We start from the raw sequence: 23,987 nt of genomic DNA, 5'->3' as shown, positions 1-23,987 counted from the left end.
TCTTAGTGACTTTAGAACTTGTGGGGGCATGTCCAGCAGCATCTCTTGGCTGTCAATGTTCGGGCGGAACAATCTCAGGTACCATAACTGTAGTTGATGCATTCGCAATCGCATGTGGAGAACTGAAACTTTGCATGAGGCCATTAAACTGAGCAGTCTTTGGATCTGCCCATTGTTGGGGATGATCCTCGAATAGGCACACAAGTGCGTACATTTGTTGGTATCTGTCCAGAGGCAAATAATCTCTTTTTGTCTGAACATTCAAGATGGCCCCTATGAAATCTATCGACTTGGCCGGTTGGAGTTTTGATTTGGCCTAGTTGACTTGGACTCCCAAGACCTTCAGTAGACGTAAGGTGTATTGGATTTGTGATTCCAGTTCTGGCTTGTCGCGGTGTACCAGGAGCCAATCGTCCAGTATGGAAATACAGTGATCTCTTGCATTTGTAGATAAGCTATGATTGCTGACATACACTTTGTGAACACCCTCGGTGTTGTTGATAAGCTGAAGGGCAGAACACTGTACTGGAATGCTAAATTTCCCATTGCAAATCTCAAGAACTTCCAGTGGTTGTCCTGAATTTCGATATGAAAGTATGCATCCTTGCGGTCTAACGTGGCAAGCCAGTCCCCCTTGGCCAGGAGCGGAAGAATTCCCTGCAACGTTGTCATACGGAACTTGTGCGTATCCCCATGTTGATTTAGGCTGCGGAGATCTATAATCACCCTGAGTCCTCCATCCATTTTTGGGACGATAAAATAGCATAAGTAGAATCCCCTCAGTAGGTCTGTCCACTGCACCGGTACTATCGTACCTTTCTTCAACAAAGCTTGTACTTCTTGCCACAGCGCCGGGGTTGGGGGAGTGGCCTTGAAGCTTGGCAAAGTTATGAACTCGATAGCGTAACCAGTGTTGATAATTCTTAAGACCTACTGGTCTGATGTTATCTGATGCCATGCCGAGGCATGACTGGCCAATCTGATCACACTGGGTGGCAAATGAGTTGTTATTGAAGGCACGCCACTGACAACCAGAACATTGGTGTTTAAGGCTTCGGCCAGAGATGATGGTACAAGCAGTGGACAGTCTCTGAAATCAAAGAGACTGTTTGGTACTGTCCTTTCCAGTATGAGGGCCTTGGTTCTTATTTCTTTGGCCATAACCCTTCCTTTGATGGAGTTTGTAAGGCTTCCTACAGTCTTTGCGGTCCTGGTACTTGAAACGCTGACGGTTATAGTTCCAATAACAGGAGGAGCCTTGGGTCGAGGCAGCAGCAGTCAAAAACTGACCGTACATTTAGACTTTTTTAGAGTGTCCATCATCGTAGCTGTGGATTCGCTAATCCAGTCTTCATGTTGTTAATGTAACGTGGTAGATCACAACCAGGCATGACGTCTGAGAGAGATTGTCATGGTCATTGTTCTAGACTCAGTCTTTGCCAAGCGCTTGAAAGTGCTTAATTGTTGTCTGGTGAGATCACCCGACTTATTAAGTATTTCACCAAATTTTGTCATAAACTCCTCTGGCTTTAGTGTGGCAAGTTCTTTTTGCAAGGAGTCCCAGAGACAGTAATTGTAGCGGGCCATGCAGGCTGCATAATTCGCTATGCGGACAGAAAGGCTTGCAGTGGAATAGGCATGGTGCCCAAGGACATCAAGTTTCCTACCCTCCTTGTCAGAAGGGGTAGTATGCTGGAGTCCGGACTTAGAAAATGTGCAGTCTATAACTACAGGGTTTGGAACGGGATGTTTCAATAGGTAGGAATTATCATTGTCCTGTATGCGGTACAGAGTCTCCAAACGTTTGGACATAAGTGTGAACGTTTGCAATACCTTCCATGCCATCTTAGCTGCTTTAGTAATGACTGGCAGCATGGCAGATCAATAGGCTGCATAGATTCTACAGCTGACATCATTTTCTATACAGGGTCTTCAAGGTCGGTAGTAGGGTGCTTGACCTCTAGACCCAACATCTCCTCCATCTGCTGAATCATCTTCGTATTGATTTCAGTTGTTCGTTTGGGGAAGTGGATGGTTTCGGTGGCATGTCCGAAACAGGATCCAAAGGATTTTGTGGGGCACCGTCCTCCACATCCGTGTCAGTATCCGAGGACTCCAAAGAGTCGTACGAGTTGTCAGATGACTCCATGGGCTCACCTGGGATCAGTATCTCTGCTGGGCAGGAGGGTGCAAGTGGATCTGGAACTCCTCCAAGAGGTGCAACTGGAAGTTGAGGTGGTGGCGCTACAGGCACCAGGGGTACATCCAATGGCACCGGTGTAGTTTGAACACACTGGCTCAGCACCACTGGAGCCCCAGTGGGCCTAGGAGGTAAATGGACCAGAGGGTGAGCTGGAAGTACTCACTGTTGAATGGTCCCCACTGGTTGTTGCGGGATAAGACCTTGAAGCATATGTTGCGTTTTCCACAATTGGAACTCTGCCCAATCGAATTGTGCAGCTGGTGACAAGTTATGATGAAAACTCCATGCATGAATGAGGTCCTTTTGAGGTACATTCTGTAGAGGGGGAACAAACGTAGATGTTGGTTTCCATGTTGAGGTATTAGTAGTAGTAGGCAGGACTACTGTCGCCACTTGGAAAGACGAAGATTTAGCAGCAGTTCCAAAAGGGGACATTGATGGGGTCAATGGAGGCAAATCTTCCTCTCCATCAACCTCCACATCCTAACATCTGCTTAGGAAACCTTGAAAAGTGGAGCCAGAAGGGGTACTAGTGGAGGAATCCAATATGTTCAGCAGAGATTTCACAGTCCCCTAATCCAGGAGGGCATCATCATTGGTATCGAACAGCAACAATGGAGATTTCACCGACATTCTAGCCAGAGAAAGAGCCAATGGCTTGTATGTTTGTGGAACAACAGTAGCCTGTGGAGAGTTTGGTAGAGCACAGTGAAAGGTGCCAAACCTGGTATCGATGGATGACACCGAGGAGGTCGGGATCGCGACCGATGTCGATTGCACCAGAAAATTCAACGTCAACATCAATGCCGATGTAAAGTTTGCTGCCGATACCGATGGAAGCATAGATGTCACTGTATGCGTCAATGCCAATGGTGGGACGAATGGCTCAGTGGGCATTTGAGAGTCTCCTCTTACAGTGGGGATCGGTATAGAAGGGTCTAGGGGTGTGCACGGAACCGCGGAGCTGCGGTCCAGCACTGGGGTGGGGGGTTACTTTAAGGCGCGGGAGGGTTTACTTACCCCTCCCACTGCTCCCCCCCCCCTCCGGTGCCCGTATTTCATGGAATAATGGTTCATACTATTTCCTCGAGCGCCCCTTCTCCGGCGCTCTGCTGCAGCGATTGTTTTAGTAATGGGGCGGCAGGATACCTCCCTGCCGCCCCTTTCTCCACTTGGCGTCATGGCATAAAGTGCAAAAAGGCTTTAAGAAGCCTTTTGTGTGCGCACGTGCACGTACTTCCTTAAGTAAATGGAGTGGCAGGATAATCTTCCTGCCACCCCTTCTTCCATTTCGCTTTGCTGCAAAGTGCCTGAGTAGACAAGCTCCATGATTATGAAGCCCTCAAATGCAAATTTGGTTTCAACTATGGAGCTTCATAAAATTGTGAGATGGTTGATTTGCATAGCAAAGTACCCTTCAAGCCCCTAAACCTCTGTATGGAGAACAGAGGAGCTCCGGAGAATACAATGCTGGTCATTTCTGGACTCAGCGAAATGTTAGACAGATTGAAGACAGGGAGAGTGCAAACCATTGTTTTCCTACTAATTTGTGTTAATAGGCTTCCATGATCTCTCAGTTGTTGGCTAAGTTAAAATAGAGCAAAATATTTAAACTGGCTTTATTTATTTTGTCCTTTTTGAAGTTTAACCAGCGTTTAGAAGAGAGATCATGGAGGCCCTTTATCATCTCTTGGCCAGAAAGCTTTCCCTATCTCCAATGTGTCTGTTCCATTTCAGCTGGGAATGTTGACACAGGTTTTATGAAGAGATTCCAGTCAGGACTGGAGGAACAAAAGCAGCAGCCTCTCCTTAATTTCTTCAGCACATCCACTCCCCAGCCCTGTCACGTTCATACTGTGGTTTCTTCAGGCCTCAGAATAGGTCTAGTTGAATAAAAGATATCTGCTCAGGTATTTTATTTCAATGCCTCACATGCAAGTTGGGTTTAGCCAACACCACAGAGTGTCCACTGGATCAGGGCCAAGGGAGTATTCAACATTCTGAGCAAGGGAGGACCATAAGAACTGCATCCCAGGCAGGAGGGTGGGAGTGCTGAGAAGCAGAGATATATGTAGCAAGGGCAAAAACAGAAAGATCTAAAAACAACCAAGAGCACAGGGAGGAAGGGAGATTTTAAAAATGCCAATGCTCTTGACAGTATTCAAGCCAAAACACACTTGTTCTGCCAAGTGGGGGTGCGGGGTGGGGACCAAACAGCAACACTGAACCAAAGAGTTCATGAAACCTCTTCTGCACGAATAATTCTTTGCTACCCAACACAACCTGATCTATAAAACCTGTTATGCTTCTTCCAATTCAAATAACTCCATCAAGCATGTATCCCAAGGAGATTTATCTCACTGGTAGAAACCAAGGATGCATGTTTGTGGGGTGGGGTGGGGCAGGGCGGGGGGTGGGAATTGAGAACTGCCAAAGAAACCACCATGCCGCAACCCTCCCATTTTCTCTACAAAGCTGAGTTGCAGGGATTAATCAGTGGTCTACCATAGAGTCCATACAACACCACCCAGTGCCCATGGCAGAGACCTTTTGTGAGTAAGCACAGAGCTACCACTGTGTTTACTTTAACAGCTAACATATGCTAGCTGCTTTAATGGGATAGACAGAACTGGTCTCTTTGGGGAAAAAGACAAAAAGGTGACACCAGACAGTAATATTGAATTCCACCTTTTCCAGGCAGTGCCATAAGGCTGAGTTGATGACTTCATCCCATATAGCTTCCTACAGAATCTGTGCTACTTCAGAACAAAAGCAGGAAACAGTGGGGTGGGTGGGTAAGCAAACAGCTCCTCCCCTGCCCTCCCCAGCTATTCCAGACTAACAGAGGGGGAGCGGAAGGGGGAGGGGGGTCATCAAGGCCTGCCCTGCTGGCTGGCTATTTCTCTCCACAGCTGGTGTTGCAGTCAGGCAGGCATGATAAGAGAATTGAGGAAACCCCCTCCCCACTAGAGAGATAACAGTACCTTTCCCACAGGACCCAGCCACTCTTTTGTCCATCTCAGAAAGTTATCAGAGGAGGAGAGCTGTACACAGAAAGGGTATTTGTTTCAAAAGAAGAAACAGTAGGAAAGATAGGCCACAGAAGAGTTGGGGTTTGGGAAGGCACCAGGCTCCCTGTGGCTGAAAGAGGTACCTTCAGCCACTCTTCAGCTTGCTCTTTGCTCTGCACTGCCAACACCAGGGCCTCCGCTCCCGGCAGCGAAAAGCGCAGCTCATGCTTCTTGCGGCGTCCATCCTTCGGCACGTAGACAACATTGCAAACACACAAGGGCACCTCGTGGTGTGGCTGTCTGTGTTTGGAACTTTTGTAACACTACATTTTTTAAAAAAGAAAGAAATGTTCATTCAGAGTCAGGTCTTTCCTGAACCTTGCAAGGTCTGATAAGAAAAAGCAGGGACATATTGCTTGGGGCAGGGGTGGGGGTGGAGGGGAGGAAGGCAGAGACATTCAGGGAGTCTTGCTGCTTAACTAAGTACCCAGCCTTAAAACCAGAGACTTCTAACACCAAACCAAAGAGTACAGAAATGCTCCAATCTTGCTAGCCTCAGAGAAACAGTGGCCAGAATTCTGTGCAGTGCAGTCTGCTGTGCACGTAGAAGGCAGCCCTGAGGCCACTGTGGAGACAGGCTGTTGTGAAACGCCTCAAAACAGTGTGTCTGGGCACTCGCCTCACACAAAACAAGTGCCCACATGCTGTTTTAAGGATTTTCACACAGAACCAACAGCAATAAAAGCCTGGCCCTGGTAAAGGCCTGGGGCTGCCTATCACCTGCGCAGCAGCCCTGGTGGCCTGCTAATGCCAAGGTTGCACTGAACAGAACACTGGCCAGTTATTTTCACTTAATTTGGGGCCAAACTAGACATTACACACAAAATATATAATATTGTTTCAAGAGTCCCTTAACAAATCCAGGAAAAGCTGCTTCTGGAGGGACAGTAGAGATCAAAGCAGCAGTGGCATCTGGTGGTTAACCGTTTCCCTATTCCAGTTATCACCTGTGCAGCTTCCCCACTCCACAGACTTCCAAATGCATATTTGCATTGGAAACTTCACAGAGAGGGGGGAAATAGATGGAGCAGGGAACAGGTTAAGCATAGCCGACTACTCGTGCTTCTCCAATCAGCCAATACACTATGGTGTATGGACACCAACTGGAGAACCATGTAGATATGTGGCTTATTAATGAGTCCCACCCTAGGCTTTTGCCTTTTTCATTTTTAAGTAGCCCACTCCACTGGCCAGTCAATCCCCAGAAGAGTGGGCCTTTGCCAGTCCCATGAATTTAAAAGAGATTAATTCTAAGATATCTTTGGGACATCTTCGTTAGTAGGATGCACCTACTTCCCTTCCCACAACACATCCTGCTCCTTTACAAACCCTTTGGCACTCCACACACCAACTCACCAGGAGTTTGTTGTCCTTGATGACAGTCAGCTGCTTGGTCCATTGCCCAAAGCGCTTCTTGCGCAACAGGAAAGCACAAATCCTGCAGTCCTTCACCAGGTTCATGGAAGCTTCCTGTGATGGCCACTGATGTGTTAACCTCTGTCCTTTCCCATCATCCTCCTCTTCATCATAAGACTCATAGGAGCTGCTCATAGCATCAGAGTCATTGTCTACAAGGCAGCAGGGAGACCACAGTCAGCTAAGATGCTACTGCCAACATCATTGGTGAAATATGTGGAATGCCAATCTTTTCTCAAGGGGCTACAGCTTCTATCTGTTTGTGTATGTATTAAGTCAGAAATCTTTCAGTGGAGGGACTTCAGAGCTGAACTTACACAATTTGCTTTTCCTTCACACAGACACACACAGAGACACACACCCCGCCGCAGGCCTACTACCTATGACATTTGCTAGTCAAGTTCCAATTCCTATGCGTTCCATTTATGTAGAACATGCTGTCCTGTTTTCACTTTCACAAATACCTGACAAGAGCCTGCTGAGCTGCAGCAAGGCAGGCAAAAGCTATATACACATTTTTACAAAAGGTTTTATGGAGAAGCAGTCTAGAAACACACATTCTGTCTCAACTGGAACCCAAGAGGCATATGCTTGCTATCATGACTCAATACACTGTGGTCTGCTTTGTCTTTTAAGTTCTGGTTTGAACTGACAAAATGTTGAACTTTTCACTGCCTATTCCCAGTTACATTCTAGGTGGGGAAAATGGTTCAGGTTAGAGCAAATATACCAGTTCAAATTATGTCTATAATTCAAACCTTGGAGGAGGGGTAACCATTCTCTAAATTCCCTGCAAATTAAGATAACTTCTAACTAAACTAGGTTTTATAGGAATGTGAGAAGGCCAAAACTATTGTGCAGCCTGTAGAAAAACACAACCAATTCCAGCAAGGTGGAGCTCTTTGGTCAATGCATTTATTGGGTATAGTTTATATGATCCACTGGGCACACACAGCCATGAAACACTCTTGCTACAAGCCCAGCTTTAATTTTTAAAGGGCAAGTTTGTCGGCCACAAGGTTGCGGAGATAGACAAGAGTTTCTGAATAGGAATACTGAAAATGTTATGCAACAGACAAATGCACATTCACTGCAGCTCTGTTGCTGAGTAAGTTGCTTAGTGCTATCATAGGTTAATACAGAGCTTCCTTATATATTGCAATATGCTAGGACAAGGAGACACAGTATTCCTCCTTTACAATTCTCTGCAAAATACAAAGCCCTTAGTATAACATGGAAATAGGTTCCCTGGGATATGGTGGTCTACATTTTTTGGATATCATCTGACTGAATGCCTTCTCCCCCATTCACCAGGCCAACAGCTCAGTACTTAACAGCCAGACGATTCAGTTCTCCCTGTGGTTATACACAACACAAGTCCTTGCAATGCTACCTACAAGAGTTTTTCTGTTCTCCATTCATCCTGGTGATAGGGTAGTTGCTGTCTGCATCTTCATAATATCCATCTTCAATTGAATTTGGGGGACTGGAGCTATCTGCACAGAAAACAGATGGGATATTTCAGACCATCACACAAAGAAAGGCCTCCAGTATGTGGCTTCTCTGAAACACAGAAAGCTGCCTTATACTGATTCGGAGAACCTTGGTCTATCTAGCTCAGTACTGTCTACACTGACTAGCAATGGCTCTCCAAAAGTTCAGGCAGGAGTCTTTCCAAGCCCTAGCTGGAGATGCTGCCAGGGATTGAACCTGGGACTTTCTGCAAGCAAAGCAGACACTCTGCCACTGAGCTATAGCCCTGCTCACCTGGTGCAGGGCTGTGGGGGAACACAAGGGCTGTGGGGGAGATTTTATTGGAAGGTGCTGCTGAAATTATTATTATTTAATATTATTTATTCAATTTTTATACCGCCCTTCCAAAATTGGCTCAGGGCGGTTTACAATAAAACAAAGACAGTTAAAAACAATCAACAATTAAAAATTATAAAATACCATAATCATCAAACGATAAAACAATTTAAAAATCCTGAAAAACAGGTACAATTAAAACCCTTTAAAACAATTTAAAAACCCAAGAAGGCCAGGCCAAATACATAGGTCTTAAGAGCTCTCCTAAAAACCAATCAAAAGTTCAAATTACGGATTTCTGCAGGGAGTGCATTCCACAGCCCAGGAGTGGCTACAGAGAAGGCCCGCCTCTGAGTAACTGGAGACGGACCTCCTCAGATGACCTTAGAGTGCAGTGGGGATCATGCAGAAGAAGGCGCTCTCTAAGGTAACCTGGGCCTAAGCTGTTCAGGGCTTTAAAGGTAATAACCAGCACTTTGTATTTTGCCTGGAAACATATCGGCAGCCAGTGCAACTGTTTCAAAACAGGCATAATATGGCCTCTCCGAGAAACCCCGGAGACCAATCTGGCTGCAGCATTTTGAACTAAATGAAGTTTCCGAACTATGTACAAAGGCAGCTCCATGTAGAGCGCATTGCAGTAGTAAAGCCTGGAAGTTACCAGCTGATGCACCACTGTTTTGAGGTTGTCCCCTTCAAGGATCAGCCAAAGCTGATAGAAAGCACTCCTGGCCATGGCCTCCACCTGAGATACCAGAGTGAGGCCTGGGTCCAGTAGTACTCCCAAGCTGCATACCTGCTCCTTCCAGGGGAGTGCAACCCCCATCCAGCACAGGGAGATCTAATTCACTCCTCAGATTCTGAGCTCCTACAATGAGCCATAGGAAAGCTTAGAGCCATCAAACCACCAGGCCAACTTTGAGAAATGACACAGGAAAGCTTTTACTGCCAATTAAGTTAGAAAAAAAGGCAGGCAATAAGAAAGAGAAGAGGAAATGGGACTCTAATAGGAAAGTTTGTTTTTAAACTGCAAAGTCCTTTCTCGGCCCCTCCTCTGCCCCACGGCCACAGGAGAGAGGATGTCATCATGCAGAGGCAGCCAAGTGACGTATTTTATGACTTCTGCTTGAGAAAAGCTCTCTGATTCTTGACACCTTTCCTGACACTCCCTGCAGGTCACAGGCATTGTTAGGAAGCACAAGACTCTCCCTTTAGACACAGGACTTCTGAGCACTCCATTCCAATCTTTTTTGCTCCCTTTATACCTCATGAAATGTGCCATCAAGTCAGTGTCGACTCCTGGTGACCAGAGCCCTATGGTTGAATTTGGTAGAATACAGGAGGAGTTTACCATTGCCATCTCCAACACAGTATGAGATGATGTCTTTCAGCATCTTCCTATATCGCTGCTGTCCGATATAGGTGATTCCCATAGTACGGGAAACATACCAGCCGGGATTCAAACCGGCAACCTCTGGCTTGCTAGTCAAGTCATTTTCCTGCTGCGCCATTAGGTGGCTATTTATACCTCATAAGGGGCTTAAAATATATGGTAGATTCTCCCTGGAGCTGAAACCTCCATTTCCCCCACCCTTCTCCACAGTTTTCCCTATGTCTTCTGGGCTTTGCTAAGGGAGGCCTTCCCCAGATTCTTGGGCAGCAGGCCTCACTCATTCCTGATGATGCTCGCAATGTTGATGCCATGAAACACCCAGCTCACCAAGAAACCTTTAAACACGCCATCGCTCATTCCCTGGAAGTGTGATTTAAAGGGGTTTCAGGGGACCAACAGGGCTTAGCATTTATTAAGAGAAACAAGAGCAGGTGTTAGGTTCATTTGCCTGCCCTCCACTAATCTATCAGGCAGGCTGAGAGCGAGCGAGATTGGTCTAAGTCAAGCCCCTCACATTCCTGACACTGAGGGCTTACTGGTACATTTCCAGGCAAGTCTGAGCAAACAACTGCTTGTGACATCTGAGAGACAGGGTGGGGTGGGGGCAGGGAAGCAGGAAAAGGAGTGTGGCAGCCCCCAGACAGTGTCATTTCCCTCCCCGGGGCCTACCAATTATAAGCCTGTCAATTGTCAGACACCTGGGAGGAGCCTTTGTTTTTCTAGTCTGATACGGGAGTGCCAGAACACAGAGCTGTGTCAAGACCCAGATTGCTGGCTCTCGCTTTCTCTCTCCAGTTGCCAGTTTGACTTACTGTGGGATGTGATGTACTCCGGGGCTTTGCCTGGGCCCAGTGGCAGGGCTTCCTCATAATAATCTTCAGGAGGAGGAGTGGTGGGCAATGGTGGAGGTGGCTCCCCAGAAACCTGAGAGGAAAAATTGGGGAGGCAACATGAATGACACTGTGCTGTATTAATTCGCCTTCGCCCCCGTCTCCCCATTAAAAACATTGGCAAATTGGATACATTTATAAGGAGCAGTGCATCTAATCATCTTTAGACTCCGAGCTGGGTCTCATGATCAGTGAGACCTGGTTTGTGAAGCTCAGCGGGGAGAGCGGGCTAAGCCCGCTCTCCCCGCAGACGATCAGGGCGGGAGCCCTGGGCGGGCGGATCAGCCGCCCACACAATTGCTGTTTCCGTGACAGAGCCGGCGGGGGCTGGGGAGTTCGGGGGCCATGTGGCCCCCGGAAGCTCCAGCATGCCCTGCGCAAGTGCGCAGGGCATACTGGAGAGACCCCCGGAGCTGGGAGGTGGATTTTCGCCTCCCCTCTGGGGGTCTACTTGTGAGTAGCCATGGTGCGGAGCCATGCCAGGCTACTCACGATTGGGAAGCCCGGGTTAGCAGAGTGCTTGCTCCACTAACCTGGGCTTAGGGGAGGACTACAAAAGCGGGTGACCTGCTTTGACTCAACCAGGCTCAGCTGCGAGCCCGGTGAGTCTCACAATCGGTCGAAAGTGGGCTAAGCACCCTTAGCCCGCTTTCCACTGATCGTCAGAATAGCTCTTCCATGTATGCATGGGCAGGGGGATTCCGGTCATGCTCTCTGCCTCTGTAGGCTCAGTGTGGCCTGGGCACTTTTATGGTCAGCTGCTTGTTTTCAGCAGAAGGACATCCCAGGGGAGAAAAGAATGTAATATTTACTGGGCACTCTTGAGGAGCCTGGCTATGCACTAGCACTAAAACTCCCAATTGGGGTCACAACAGATACTTAAGTAGAGCTCTTCCTTGGAGAGAGTGTCCAGCAAACAAACAAACCACTCCCATCAGGGCAAGAGAAGGGTGGCTTCTAGGCTTCTCTACCCACTCCAAATGGAAGCCTCCTGCCCTCATTTCTCCATGTTCTTCCAGCACAGATACAGCTGCAGTTTGCCACCAAGCTCTCCCTTAGACTGGAGGCATACAATAGTTTTTGAAGAGTCGAAAGTGGTTTGAAAGAGACATGGTGGCTGTGCACACCTATGGTGTTTCTTTTGGTCTCACTATCACTTCTGCCCAAAAAGGCTTTGAAATAATATAAAAGCCTACAAAATGCAAAAAAGCATAACAATGGGATGAATGGATACAGAATAAGCAGCCATGACTTTTTCAGATTTCAGTTTTGTTGCCAGTGGGGGGTGGGGGGTGGTCAGTGGTCGGGGGTGGGGTGGGTGGGGACATTGCCTTTCTCCAGGCTCACCCTGCATCCTCCAGTGGCTGTAGTTTTGACTCAATATAGATCATGTCCTTTCTGAAACAGACTGGACTACAATCAGACACCTGGGATTATCATCAGTGGAATGCATGCAAAAGAGAATATGACACCAACATGGATGGCGTGAATCATGTTGTGATTCCATGGCTTGTCAGTCTGCAATGACTCCCAATTTGTATCTGGGCCCCGTTCAAAGTGCTGGTCATTACCTTTAATGGCTCACGTGGTTTGGGACCAAGATACTTAAAGGGCCACCTATTACTATATGAACCTGCACACCAATTGAGATATTCTGCAGAGGCCATGTTCTGGGTCCCAGAGACACAGCTGATGGGAATGCGTGACAGGGCTTTTTTGTAGTGGTGCCCAGGCTTCAGAATTCCCTCTCCAAGATCACCCATCTGGTCCCTACTCTGCAGATTTTATGGAAATTCTTAAACATGGTTTGTTTTCACTGGGCATTTGATTTGACCCAAATAAAATTTCTCTGTGAAAACCATTTTGGGAACTTTTTTTGAAAGAAGTATATAAATATTTGTTGTTGTTGTAGTTGTAGTAAATGGTACTTGAATGCATGCCGAGTGTTGATTTCCATGGAGGAGGATGCTGAGTGAACAAACGCATGTGGAAATCCGTGCATTTCTAGTGCGAATGGGCTCTAGGTCCATGCTTTATGTGAAGCAAAAACCACCACCTTTTCTTTGGATCATATGCATGCCAGCTGTTCAGTGTGCATTTCTCCAACTACTATCTACACTTAAGACCATGGATTTCCATGGGAATCATGGCTGGGGCAGGAACAGTAGGTTTGATGTGGGCAGGGGGAGGGAGGAGTTTGATACCACCTTTGGCTGCACTTTGCCCCCTGCACCTTCCTGATCCAGTTTCTGTTCTGTGCTGGTGGGTTTGTTTTATTTTATTTTTGGTCACTACTCTTTGGATCACTGAAGCACTTTAGTGATTCATAGGGAGGGAGCAGTTCAGAGCAATTAAGTGCAGCAGAGCCGCTGGAGACCTTGCAGCACTTCAGCACTCTAGATCAAACAGATTTTTAAAAACAAAACAAAAACACCTCACAAAGCATTGACACGAACCAATGGTGGGCAGAAAAAGAAGAGGGGGTGGCTACAATACAAGAAAATGCACAGGAATCACTAGAAATCAGTATGAAAGCCATTATGGTCTGAACAGTCTGCAGTCACTCAGATTACATAAAGTATGTAATTCCAGTAATGCTAGTGAACCAAACCACAGTTTAGAAAGCTTCATTTAGAAAATTTCTCTCCTGAATTGTTGCTGGTTGTTCTGTTTCTGTTGCTTAGGTTTTAAATGCTGATTTGAACATGGTTGGCAATCTATCTATCTATCTATCTATCTATCTATAATTCTTTAAGGTGTACCCGTGGCTAATCTCATGTGTGGCAGCTCTCGTGAGAGTTCGCGAGCAGAAGCACCATGGTGATTGGGCAGTGGAGATTCTATATGCAGATAGGGAGGAAGAGCCTGTGATGGGTAATGACAGTTGGAATGCAACTGTTAGTGGTCGGAAGATATTCTTGATTGTAGAGGAGAGGAATCTATATATATATTTTAAAGGATAGTGGTCAGGGATCTGCAAAGAGAGGGGTCATGAGGGAGGAAAGAGCCAGCCCGAGTTCTTTACTCAGGCTTTTATTGAGATAGAGGAGCATGAGCATACTCTTCTACCTCAGTTCCTGGTTGTGTGGCTGCTCGGACTGCTTGTAAACTGAGCAGCCACAGAGCCTGGTGTCTACAGTGCCCGACAGTGGGGAAATCCCTCAATGCACCACGCTCCTCATGCAGTGCCTTATGGGATTTCTGGAGGCCGGTCTACATTCCCCCAACCTCCAGATGGCCATGCCGTTCCCAGTAGCACAGCTCATATAGGTGCATGAGCAGCACTCAGCTAGATCATGTGTGTGTGTGTGTGTGTGTGTGTGTGTGTGTGTGTGTGTGTGTGTAGGTAGGTAGGTGTGATTCTGCCTTCCCCCCCAGCCCTCCCCACCCTGGGTAACAAGGTCATGTGAATGACCTTAATATAAGGTAATTGAAATGAATGTTCCAAATAGTTAGCTTCCCTAGTTATGTTCCCTGCAGAAGAGGCATAGGGAACTCGCCGGCGGCTACGGGATGAGCTCAACAAGTGGCCGCTTGCCCCTGTGGTAATGCATGCACATGTTAGCCCCCTGCGTATGATGTCATATGCAAGGGGACGTGGTCACCAGCAAAAGACAGGAGAGGTGCCCATCTGCCTGCTGCACTTGGCACCTCATTTGTGTGCTGTAATGGTCGGGGTGGATGTGATTTTTCTCTGCCCAACCAAACTCCAATGGCATGCGAATGAAGCCCAGTATAGTGCACCCAGCATAGGGGACAGACGAGTGGGGATGGACGAGCCACTCTAGTGGATAGCCAAAGATGTGGGGAAAAGTGGGGGTGAGCCTTTGGCATCCCCCAGTAATGCTCAGGGCTGTGGTGGCCAAGGGATGCTTGTCCTCCTGTGCTCAATGGTGGCTATGCGCCTGCCCTGCTGAGTATCTCGTAAAGCTGTATTTTGCAGCCATTTGAAACCACATGGATAGTACTGTGTCTGCAGCCCTTTGCTCCTTGTTATTTGTTTCTGCTTCTGTGAATATTTAAGAGGATCTCTTGGACTCTTGCACAGCTCATTCTAGACACCAAGTGTCCACATAATTCCAGCATAACCAGTTGTCACTATACTGGAGCATGCAATAATAGGCAACTAGCGATTGGGAGGACTTACAGTTTTAGTTGACTGACTCCTTGAAAGCTCCAAGCTGATACCTTCTTTGGTATCCCCATCATCTTCTTGCATATCCTTAAGGTCACGCAGGTCACAATCTGGAGGAAGGTTAGAAGCCAGATGCTGAACAATGCAATAATGAATCCGAACAAGCAATTTCCTGTTACATCACAGATCCCTCCTCTGTCTTAATGCACTTCCCTCCCTCCTACTAGCTGGTTGTGCCCATGAGGGTGGAGGGCATTGGATTTGCTTAGCGTCTAACTTCTGCACAATTACTGGGGATAAGGAAAGAAGAAAGGTTTGAGGAGTCAAGAAGTGGACAGCCCTTTCCTTTCAGGGTACACCTATTAAGTCAAGGGATAGTGGCATTTGGGGACAAAACTCATAACACTGCACATAGGACATTCTAACCTGACCCTGACTCCCTCTTTCTTGGCATTTGGAGGATATTATAATTCAGGGCTCCTAGGCTGGACAGAGTCATGATAACGATAACGGAGAGAGGGAATTACCTGAGAATATGCAAGACAGGCATATTCATGATGTTACAGGTTTAGGCATTAAGAAAAAATAGGGTAATCTAAGACTGGTAAATCTCCATAGAAATCTTCATGGTTCCAACTGCTTACTAATAATGTTCACAAATTTCCCCAAGCATCATCTTAATTGGCTTGCATAGCATTTTGTAATATACCAACAGGTTGCTAAATACCAGATGTGTAAGGAAAGCTTCTGTTGATCTGGTAGAATGTAACTAGCTGACATTCTGAGTGATGAAGTGCTGGGGCTGGTGCAGCATTCTACTAAAGCAGCTCCGGCAATTGTGCAGTTGAAGGGTGATTTTTGACGACATCCTCTTCCTCCAGAAGCAGGCTGGGCTATGCTCTGTGCTATGGAAAAATGAGGGCTGCAAGATCCTCAGGTAACAAATTTTTGTGTGGTTCAGAACACTTCCAGGGGAAGGAGAAGTAACTGAAAATCATCTGAGCAGCTGTGCTGTATTAGCCTGGCAGTCAGCAGCAATAGCAGCAGCACTTTCCCACAGCCCTTCATGACTCAAGGTATCAGCCACCGAAATTCTAGAAAAGCCCATAGCCAGGGTGGGAACAGTAGGCCTCTTTCCTCAGCAAAAGCCAATATTCATTGGCTAACATGTCAGGCAGCCCTCCATTGACATTAGGGACCTGCCAGGGATGCCACGCAACTTGAAAGGCAGCCCCAACAGTGTAGCATAACAGGACTGCTGCGGAATGACTTCAAAATGCTTCCAGGCAGCCATGCAACACTCCTTGCATTGGAAACTGTGGAAGTAGGATGGTGTGACTACCTGGAGGTGGTTTTAAGTTGTGCTACACCATCGGGGCTGCCTTTCAAGTTGCACAGAATCCCCAGTGGGTCCCTAGAGTTGATGGAGGACTGCCTGTCACATCAGCCACTATTTTAAGGTTCGAACTTTGTTCTTTATGGGTTTGCCCTGTGGACATTATTAGAAGGTCAGATGGAGATCACCTCCTTTAGGGAATAATAAAAAGACTAAGACAATGCCGAGTGCCAAAAATGTTTTATGCAGGGCTTGGCATTGTAACCTGACCACCCGGGCAAATGTGAAAAAGAGAATCTCTGGCCATGTGGCATTAGGATGGAGTAGCACACAGTACATACCAAACTCTTCAAAGAGTGACTCCACAAAGCTAGTGCCATTATGTAGAGCTGCTGTATTCATATACATGTAGCTCACGTCCTTCCCTGCAAAGCAGAAAGAATGATACAGTAAAAATAGGGATGAAGGCATAAATACTCTCCATGGGTTTGCAAGGTTTCTAGCTTCGGGAAAGTTTTCCGCATCAGCATATCTGGCACAGAATCCTTACATGTTGCAGAGGTTTTTAGAAAGTCTTATAAATGTTGGCATTAGGGGTGTACATGGAACAGGCTGGTCCGGACCAGACCCGAACTGAACCAGTTGGATCCGGCACCCCCTCGACAACCCCCCCACATTTCGCGAACATTTAAATATATATATATATTTACTTACCCCCTTTGGGGGAGTTGTTGGAGGCAGCGTGGGGGGCAGAGGGTGTCTGTGGAGCCTCCCCCTCCCCCTGCTGGCCTCCCTTCATGCCCATACGGGTCATTTGGCCGGCTCTTCGGCCCGTTCAGGCCTTCCCCTTCCCATGCGGCAGCCATTTTGGAGGCCTCTCAGAGGCCAATTGCGCAGGCACAGCGGCCTCCAAAATGGCTGCCATGCCGGAGGGGGAGGCCCAAATGGGCTGAAGAGCCGGCCGGTATGGGCATGAAGGGAAGCCGGCAGCGGGGGGGTACTTCCCGCCACTGCTGCTTCCAACAACTCCCCCGAAGGGGGTAAGTAAAAAAAAATTAATTTAAAAAAAAGTCTGTGAACCCCGCCGAACAGTTGGGGGGTGTTCAGTCCGGGGTCAGACCAAACAGGGGATGGTTCAGTTCAACCCCGAATGGTCGAACCGAACCAGTTCGACATCAAACACGTTCGACACCGGACCTGTGTGCACATCCCTAGTTGGCATTAAGTACTGAAAGAGGGTATCCTATGAAAACCCTACAGAAACACAGTTATATATAGCTAGAATAAAGAAGTTGTTTAATTGAGAATAGTTCACAAATATACAAACATCAGTGTAGCTGGTGGAATCTTTTGCTCACCTGGTGAAGTGGGAGGCAGCCTGCCTGGATGTGTTCATGACCATTATTCCTATCTCAATATTTTAGTTAATTAACTTAGCATAGCTAGGACTAGTGCTTTATCTACTACTACTTTTGTGAATTGTTGCTGGCTGACATGTTGCACAGTGCACACACTGCAGAGTTGTGTGATGCTACATCCATTGGAAATAATGGGCATAGTGCCACACAACTGCAACTGCACATTTTTAAGTAGCAGCAGAACAGCACTGTTCCGCAACAGCACAGGCAGACACATGCAGTGACATGGGTGGTTCTGAACCTCGCGAGTTAAACTGCACAACATATCACCCACTGTACTTATCTCTTACATTTTAACTTCACAAAATAATGGTTACTTATATACTTCTCCTAGTCCATAGCCATTTGATCTCACCTTTACAATTTGTTTTCTCTTTGTGTATCTCTCTCTCTCTCTGTCTGGTTTTTGCTGCATCAGATTAACATGGGCTACCCTTCTGGGTTAGGCTAGCCTCTTAGGATATAATGGAACAAAACGGATTTATGAGTCATGACATGGTTTGGAACATTGGCCTTTCTGTTATCAGCTCCATTTCTTCATCCTACAGAGACCTTGGCGTGGTTCACACAATTATCAAAATCAGGATAGGAGGCAAGCCACTCTGGTTTGCAGGATTGTGTGAACTCACAAATATCCCTCCAACTAACTGAGCTAAAAGGCACTTTTTAAAAGTGGTGGTTCTCATTATTGAGCAGGGGGAGAGCAACTGGCCCTATTCATCCCCAGCACAGCATCCCTCCAGTGGCTGTTGCTTGGGTCTATCTTATGGGGATTTTTTAAGATTGTGCGCCCTTTGGGGACAGGGAGCCATTTTATTTATTTATATCTATGTAAGCCACTTTGGGAACTTTTATTGAAGAGCGATATATAAATATTTGTCATCGTTGTCCAGCCCATCTTGCTTAAAGCAGGGTAACCCAGCTTTCCTACCCGGCTCTTAACAAAGGTAGGAGAAGATATCTCTCCCGCTTTGATTCTCTAGTCATGTGAATCCACTCATCTGTTCTACTCAGCCATCAGTGAAGATGAGGTGACAATTTCACTTAGATGTGCCTAGAAGAATATATGAACTGGAAGGATCCATCTTAGGTAGCTGGAGTCAAAAATTGACCACTCTGAGCCATTATTTGCTTTTAGGCCAATTCAGCAGTCTGATGGAGTGAGAACAATGTTGCTTTTTGGAGGACCAACATTGGTACATGAATTTATTTTTCAACTGTAACCAGTGGAAGACCTTGAATACCTCACTGCTGCCTGAACATAAGCTACCACAGGAGGATCACAGGGTCTAGATAACCTCCTTGATACATTTCTTGTATCAGTCTGAGCTTGCTTGTGTACCCACAATGGAAAGTATGAGAACAGAAAGGACACTATTTGTAAATACCCTGCATCATCATTACTCAACAAATAACTTATTTTATTAATAATTATGAATATTGCTGCATTGCCAAGAGATTGCAACCAATGGAAGTCCTGAAAGGTTCAGGTATAAAGGATGGAGGTCAGGTATGTTGAGGGGAAGCTTTTTAGAGCCTTTGGGGTCTTTTGTCCCCCCCCACCCCCACTTTTTGACTAATAGTTTTTCAGGATGAAGAGGAGCTTCTTTGAAAGGCTTTATTTCCACCTTTACTTGTTTTCCCCTTTTCAGCCAAACTTTAATTTTTGTTGTAATATTAATACAGTGCCTCTAATTTTTGAGACTTCTAGAGACTCCTCAGCTTGAAGACTGGTAGATGTTAAATTTTATTTCTTTACATTTTGACTGTGAATTTTCTTTAATACTGAGGCTATTCACACTATTGCAGAAAATTGGGCTAGCCTCCGCTAGCTCAATTTTCTGCAATTGTGTGAACCACCAGGATCAGCTGTGAGTCCGGTGGTTCTAGAGCGGGTAACCCGCTCAAGTACCCCTCCCCTAAAACTGGGTTTGCGTAGTGAGTACTCCGCAAACCCGGGGTTTTTTAAATCGTGAGTAGCCGCAGCGTGGCTCTGTGCCACAACGACTCATGAGGAGACCCCCAGAGAGGAGGCAAAAAACTGCCTCCCGGCTCCAGGGGTCTTGCCAGCATGCCCTGCGCACTTGTGCAGAGCATGCTGGAGCAGCCCCTGATCCCCCCAGCCCCCACCAGCTCTGTCACAGAGCCAGCAATTGTGTGGGTGGCCAATCCGGCTGCCCAGGGCTCCCTCCCTCTTGTGTGCAGGGAGAGCGGGCTTACCCCACTCTCCCCACGCACTCTCCAGAACCGGGTCTCACTGATCATGAGACCCGGCTCACTGTCTGTTATTGGGAACAAAGCTTTCAAGTAATCTGAGCAGCAGGAGGGAAAGGGCTTATTTAACTGCATAGTTGTATGACGCTTATATTTTATTGAAAATGTTTATTTCTAGGCTTATTTTCCATGCATGCATCTAAGTTGATTTGTTTAATTTCTCCTCAGTTTTTCTGTAAGACACTTAATGCCTGAATAAACTGCTTTTTTTGAGTAAAACCAGTGAGTGAGTCACTATTCTGTGTTAGGATGTGTGTTCCTCCAGCCACATGTTCTCCTATCGGTTAGCCCACCGATGGGAGCAAATAAAGGACCAGATTTTCAATCAGGACCCAGCAGGCATGCTGCAAAGCACACTCTATTATTCTGAAGCTGGAGCAGCTTCAGCAGGGCTGGGTTGGCCTCCTGCTCTTTCGTTGCTTGTCAGAGGGCAGCTGCTGATGCCATGAGACTTTCCAGTCTGCTGGGAGTGCAAAGCATCTGGGAAGGCATGGAGGCCGCAGAGAACCTTCATCCCCTGATTAACACAGCCCCTAATGCCACACCTATCAGCCCCTGATGCCACACCTGGTTTAATTGTGTTTCATCAGTTTGCTGACCCAAACAGAGGTTTTAGTCATGTGCTTCTAATGGGGTAGGAGTTTCCCAACCCACCACCAAATGGTCGTGAGAACAGGCCTATTGTCTTACCAGCCCGAAACAGCTAGGTACAGCTTCTGCTGTGCTGTTGCATCTCTGAGAAAGAATGGAGTTCCTCATAAAGTTGCTTCTTTGCACCGTAATGTCTGAAGCCTGGTCTATCTACTACATGAAGACTGACCAGGCCTGTTGGGCCTCACCATTGTGCTACGTTTACAAAGGTGATCCTAAAGCATACTCAACACTCTTCTACAGCTCTACATTCTAGGAGATGATGAGAAGGCAATCTTTCAGGAAACTTTCCCTGCCATTACTGATCTTCCCATAAAAAAACCATGGTAAGTTTCCAAGAAACTCAAGGGTTCTCTGGAACACACCATTTGAAAACTGAATTTAGGCTAATGATGCAAAAACACAAGTTTCCCATCTCTGTAGGACTTTGAAGTCCATCATTTCCCCAGTGAATCACTAAATCATGGAACGGGAGGCAGAAAAATGCAGTCTTGGTTCCTTGTCAAATTCATCTGACCCAGAACAGGGACTGGTAAATGCAGATGATCCAATCACATCTCCGACTTGACACAGATCTGCCTGATGGCTTACCAGGATAGCAGTAAAAACAGCAGGTAGTGAATGAATTTTGCATTTACAGTCTAAGGTCCCTGAAAGTGTGTAGCTGCCCCAGGGAAGCTACTGTTCCAGAACTTCAGCCAGCCAATCTCCCTCACCCCCCGCCCGCCACTTTCCTCTAGATTTTCCAGCCAACCTAATAAACAGCACCTAACATGTTGATTTTTTCAAAAGAAAAGGAAGGCAGAGCCACTTCCCACCAGTCTATGAAGATCTAGCAGAGAGGAAAAAGAAAGAACAGTTGTCTGAGAGGTTCAAAGCAAGCATGCAAAGCCGCCATTTTCTTCTCAAGGTAGTTATTGCGCAGAGTCATTTTTTGGTGATGCAGAGTAACAGAGCTATGCGGGGTGTTTCAGGGAGATGACAGAGAGGCTTTCCACTGAGGAAATATAAGCCATTTGCTCTTCCCATGGAAATCCTCTCTCTCAGCAGAAAACAGCCAGCAGGAAGGCTACTGGGAACACACATTTCCACAGGAAACAGAACAATGCCTGCCAAGGTATAGTACAGCAAAATATCAGTATTCCCACTCCCTGCAGGCTCAAGTGCTACAGGTGCCTGCTACACATATGCACATTCTGTATAAAAGTAGCACTTAACAGAAAATAGTGTCCTCGGGAGATGGGGGAGGGGTTGTTGTTGTTAAAGAACTAGCTACCTAAGAGCAAACATGCTAAAACCACCTTAGATGAGGTAAAGGGTAAAGTGTGCCATCAAGTCAATTTCGGCTCCTGGCGCCCACAGAGCCCTGTGGCTTTTTTTGGTAGTACCTGTATACAGGAGGGGTTTACCATTGCCTCCTCCCATGCAGTATGAGATGATGCTTTTCAGGATCTTCCTATATCGCTGCAGCCCAATAGAGGTGTTTCCCATAGTCTGGGAAACATCTCAGTGGGGATTTGAACCGGCAACCTTCTGGAGGTGGCACTAAAGACTTAAAAGTGGAGGATTCTTCATCTTCAAAAGCCTGCTGTTTCACCTGCCATGCATAGGGAGCTATCATAAATACTGAGAAAATTCATGTGTATCCATAGGGCACAAATAAATCAAAGAGAAGAGCAGTCAGCTCTTGCCAGCTATTGTTTTATGTTTGTTTATCTCTGCTCCTCAAGGTCAGCTGGAGGACTCAATTTGTTTGTAATGCTCCACCAGAGGGAGTTATGTACCTCCATCAATAAAAGGGGCAAAATATTCAGCATTATGAAAAATATCTGTGGGCCAAGCTAGACATGACTTAGATGCCACAGGACAACAGTTGTAGTGAGTATAAAACAAGTGTAGAGTATGAGAAAAGGAACTTTTTTATATCTCTATGAGAAGGGGAGTTTTCTCTCTCTCTCTTTCCTGCTTGTTCATGCTGCAGAGGCAGAATTGGGTACGTTCCACCTGGGACATTGTAGGGTTTATGTATTATACCTGCTCTTGAGGACTCATTTCATAGGGCCAAACCAGAAATGACAAAGGAGATCTATGAAAAGACTCCCTCTTTGTTTTCCTTTCCTTTCCTTTTTTTAAAAAAAAGATTTAAAAGTAGCTGGCGTGGGAATGGATTTTTGGATTGTGGTGCTGAAGTAGAGAGTAAAATCACCCTCTTCCAACCTACTATTTATCCTGGAAAGGACAGGGATACCCTAGCTTTATGTTTGCTGCAGCTGCTGTCCTGTAGGTAAGGAACTTTAAAATGGCCTCATCACTGCAGTTTGTAGAACAGTCTAACCACCTAGCATTTATTTCCTGGCAGATATAAAGCCTGCTCGCCATTTTTCATGGCTAGGGTTCGGAACTAGCCTTTTGCCTCACAGAAGTCCCAAAGATCCTAGTGACTAGATCTTTTTAAAAGGGCAAGATACATTCTCTGCTAGCCACAAAGCCTGTACCTGTCACACTGGTAGCAAACAACAATAATATTGTGGTCCACTCATGCCATTCCCTCAAGGTTAAACAGGAGCACTGTACAGACTGAAGCCTGTACCGACATGTCAAAGGCCAGGAATGTGTCACAACACAGCAGGTGAGGAACAGAGTTTTCTTGTGCATTAAAATTGCCTAAGCACTAGGAATTGCACAAAACAGGAAAGCATAGAGAAAAAGCATAAGACTTTTGTGGAGGAATGAGGAATAGCAGCAATGGCCTTCTGACCTGCAGGGGGCTGTAGCTTCTGCAAGATGTTGGAGACGGCCATTTTCTTCTCCATTGTTGTGGAGCTCAAGTATTCATGATCCAAGAGCTTTAGCAGTACATTAAGTTCAGGCAAGAGCTGATCCAGCACTATGGGCAGAAAAGGAGAGAACAGAGTCAGAGCATGGCATAGATTTTTATACTGCATGGATTTAAAAGATGAGTCAGATAAGGTGTACTGTCAGAGGATGGGGGTGGGGGTGGTAGACAAATCCTGTGACACCTGGACAAGTCTTGCAACCTGTGACACCTGGCTAGGTATTCAGGTATTGTTGGAGGAAGAGTTCACTGCCCAGTTAACTTTCTCAGGTAACCAAGCAATATTGTGGGAGTGGGGGCCTTGTGCAGGCCCAGCAGGCACACCTGTGGGCCTGTGCCCAACTTGGCAGGCCTCTGAATATAATATAGAGATACAGTTTGGAAAAAGAGACCAAGACACATCAGTAGTTAAGAAAAAAGGTTTTTATACTGGTGGAGGGTGCACTAAAAATGGAAAACCACCTACACAAACAACAGCTCTCTGGAAAAGGGCCTATCACTGACTGACATAAGGAAAAATACTTAAAAGTAGTCCCAATGAAGTTAAAAGAACAA

General features: G+C 46.4%; 1 protein-coding gene across 6 annotated transcripts in view; it reads right to left on the bottom strand.

Moving 5' to 3' along the window:
• Nucleotides 1-23,987, bottom strand: part of AFAP1L1 (actin filament associated protein 1 like 1) — a 111,834-nt gene that overhangs the window by 27,122 nt on the left and 60,725 nt on the right. For 5 of the 6 annotated variants that reach the window (XM_053300471.1, XM_053300473.1, XM_053300474.1 and 2 more), the window contains exons 2-8: nt 23,355-23,483; nt 16,595-16,678; nt 14,930-15,027; nt 10,705-10,816; nt 8,088-8,186; nt 6,631-6,842; nt 5,358-5,537 (exon numbers count right to left, since the gene is read on the bottom strand). In XM_053300471.1, the coding sequence (XP_053156446.1) occupies nt 5,358-5,537; nt 6,631-6,842; nt 8,088-8,186; nt 10,705-10,816; nt 14,930-15,027; nt 16,595-16,678; nt 23,355-23,483 (914 nt within the window). Of the gene's footprint in view, nt 1-5,357; nt 5,538-6,630; nt 6,843-8,087; nt 8,187-9,850; nt 10,026-10,704; nt 10,817-14,929; nt 15,028-16,594; nt 16,679-23,354; nt 23,484-23,987 lie in introns of those variants that run through there. The other variant, XM_053300475.1, reaches the window with a different exon arrangement.

The sequence above is a fragment of the Hemicordylus capensis genome, chromosome 2 (genome assembly GCF_027244095.1).
Source record: "Hemicordylus capensis ecotype Gifberg chromosome 2, rHemCap1.1.pri, whole genome shotgun sequence".
Taxonomy (NCBI): domain Eukaryota; kingdom Metazoa; phylum Chordata; class Lepidosauria; order Squamata; family Cordylidae; genus Hemicordylus; species Hemicordylus capensis.
Note: the sequence above shows the minus strand (reverse complement) of the source record. Positions and strands in the feature narration are given on the sequence as shown.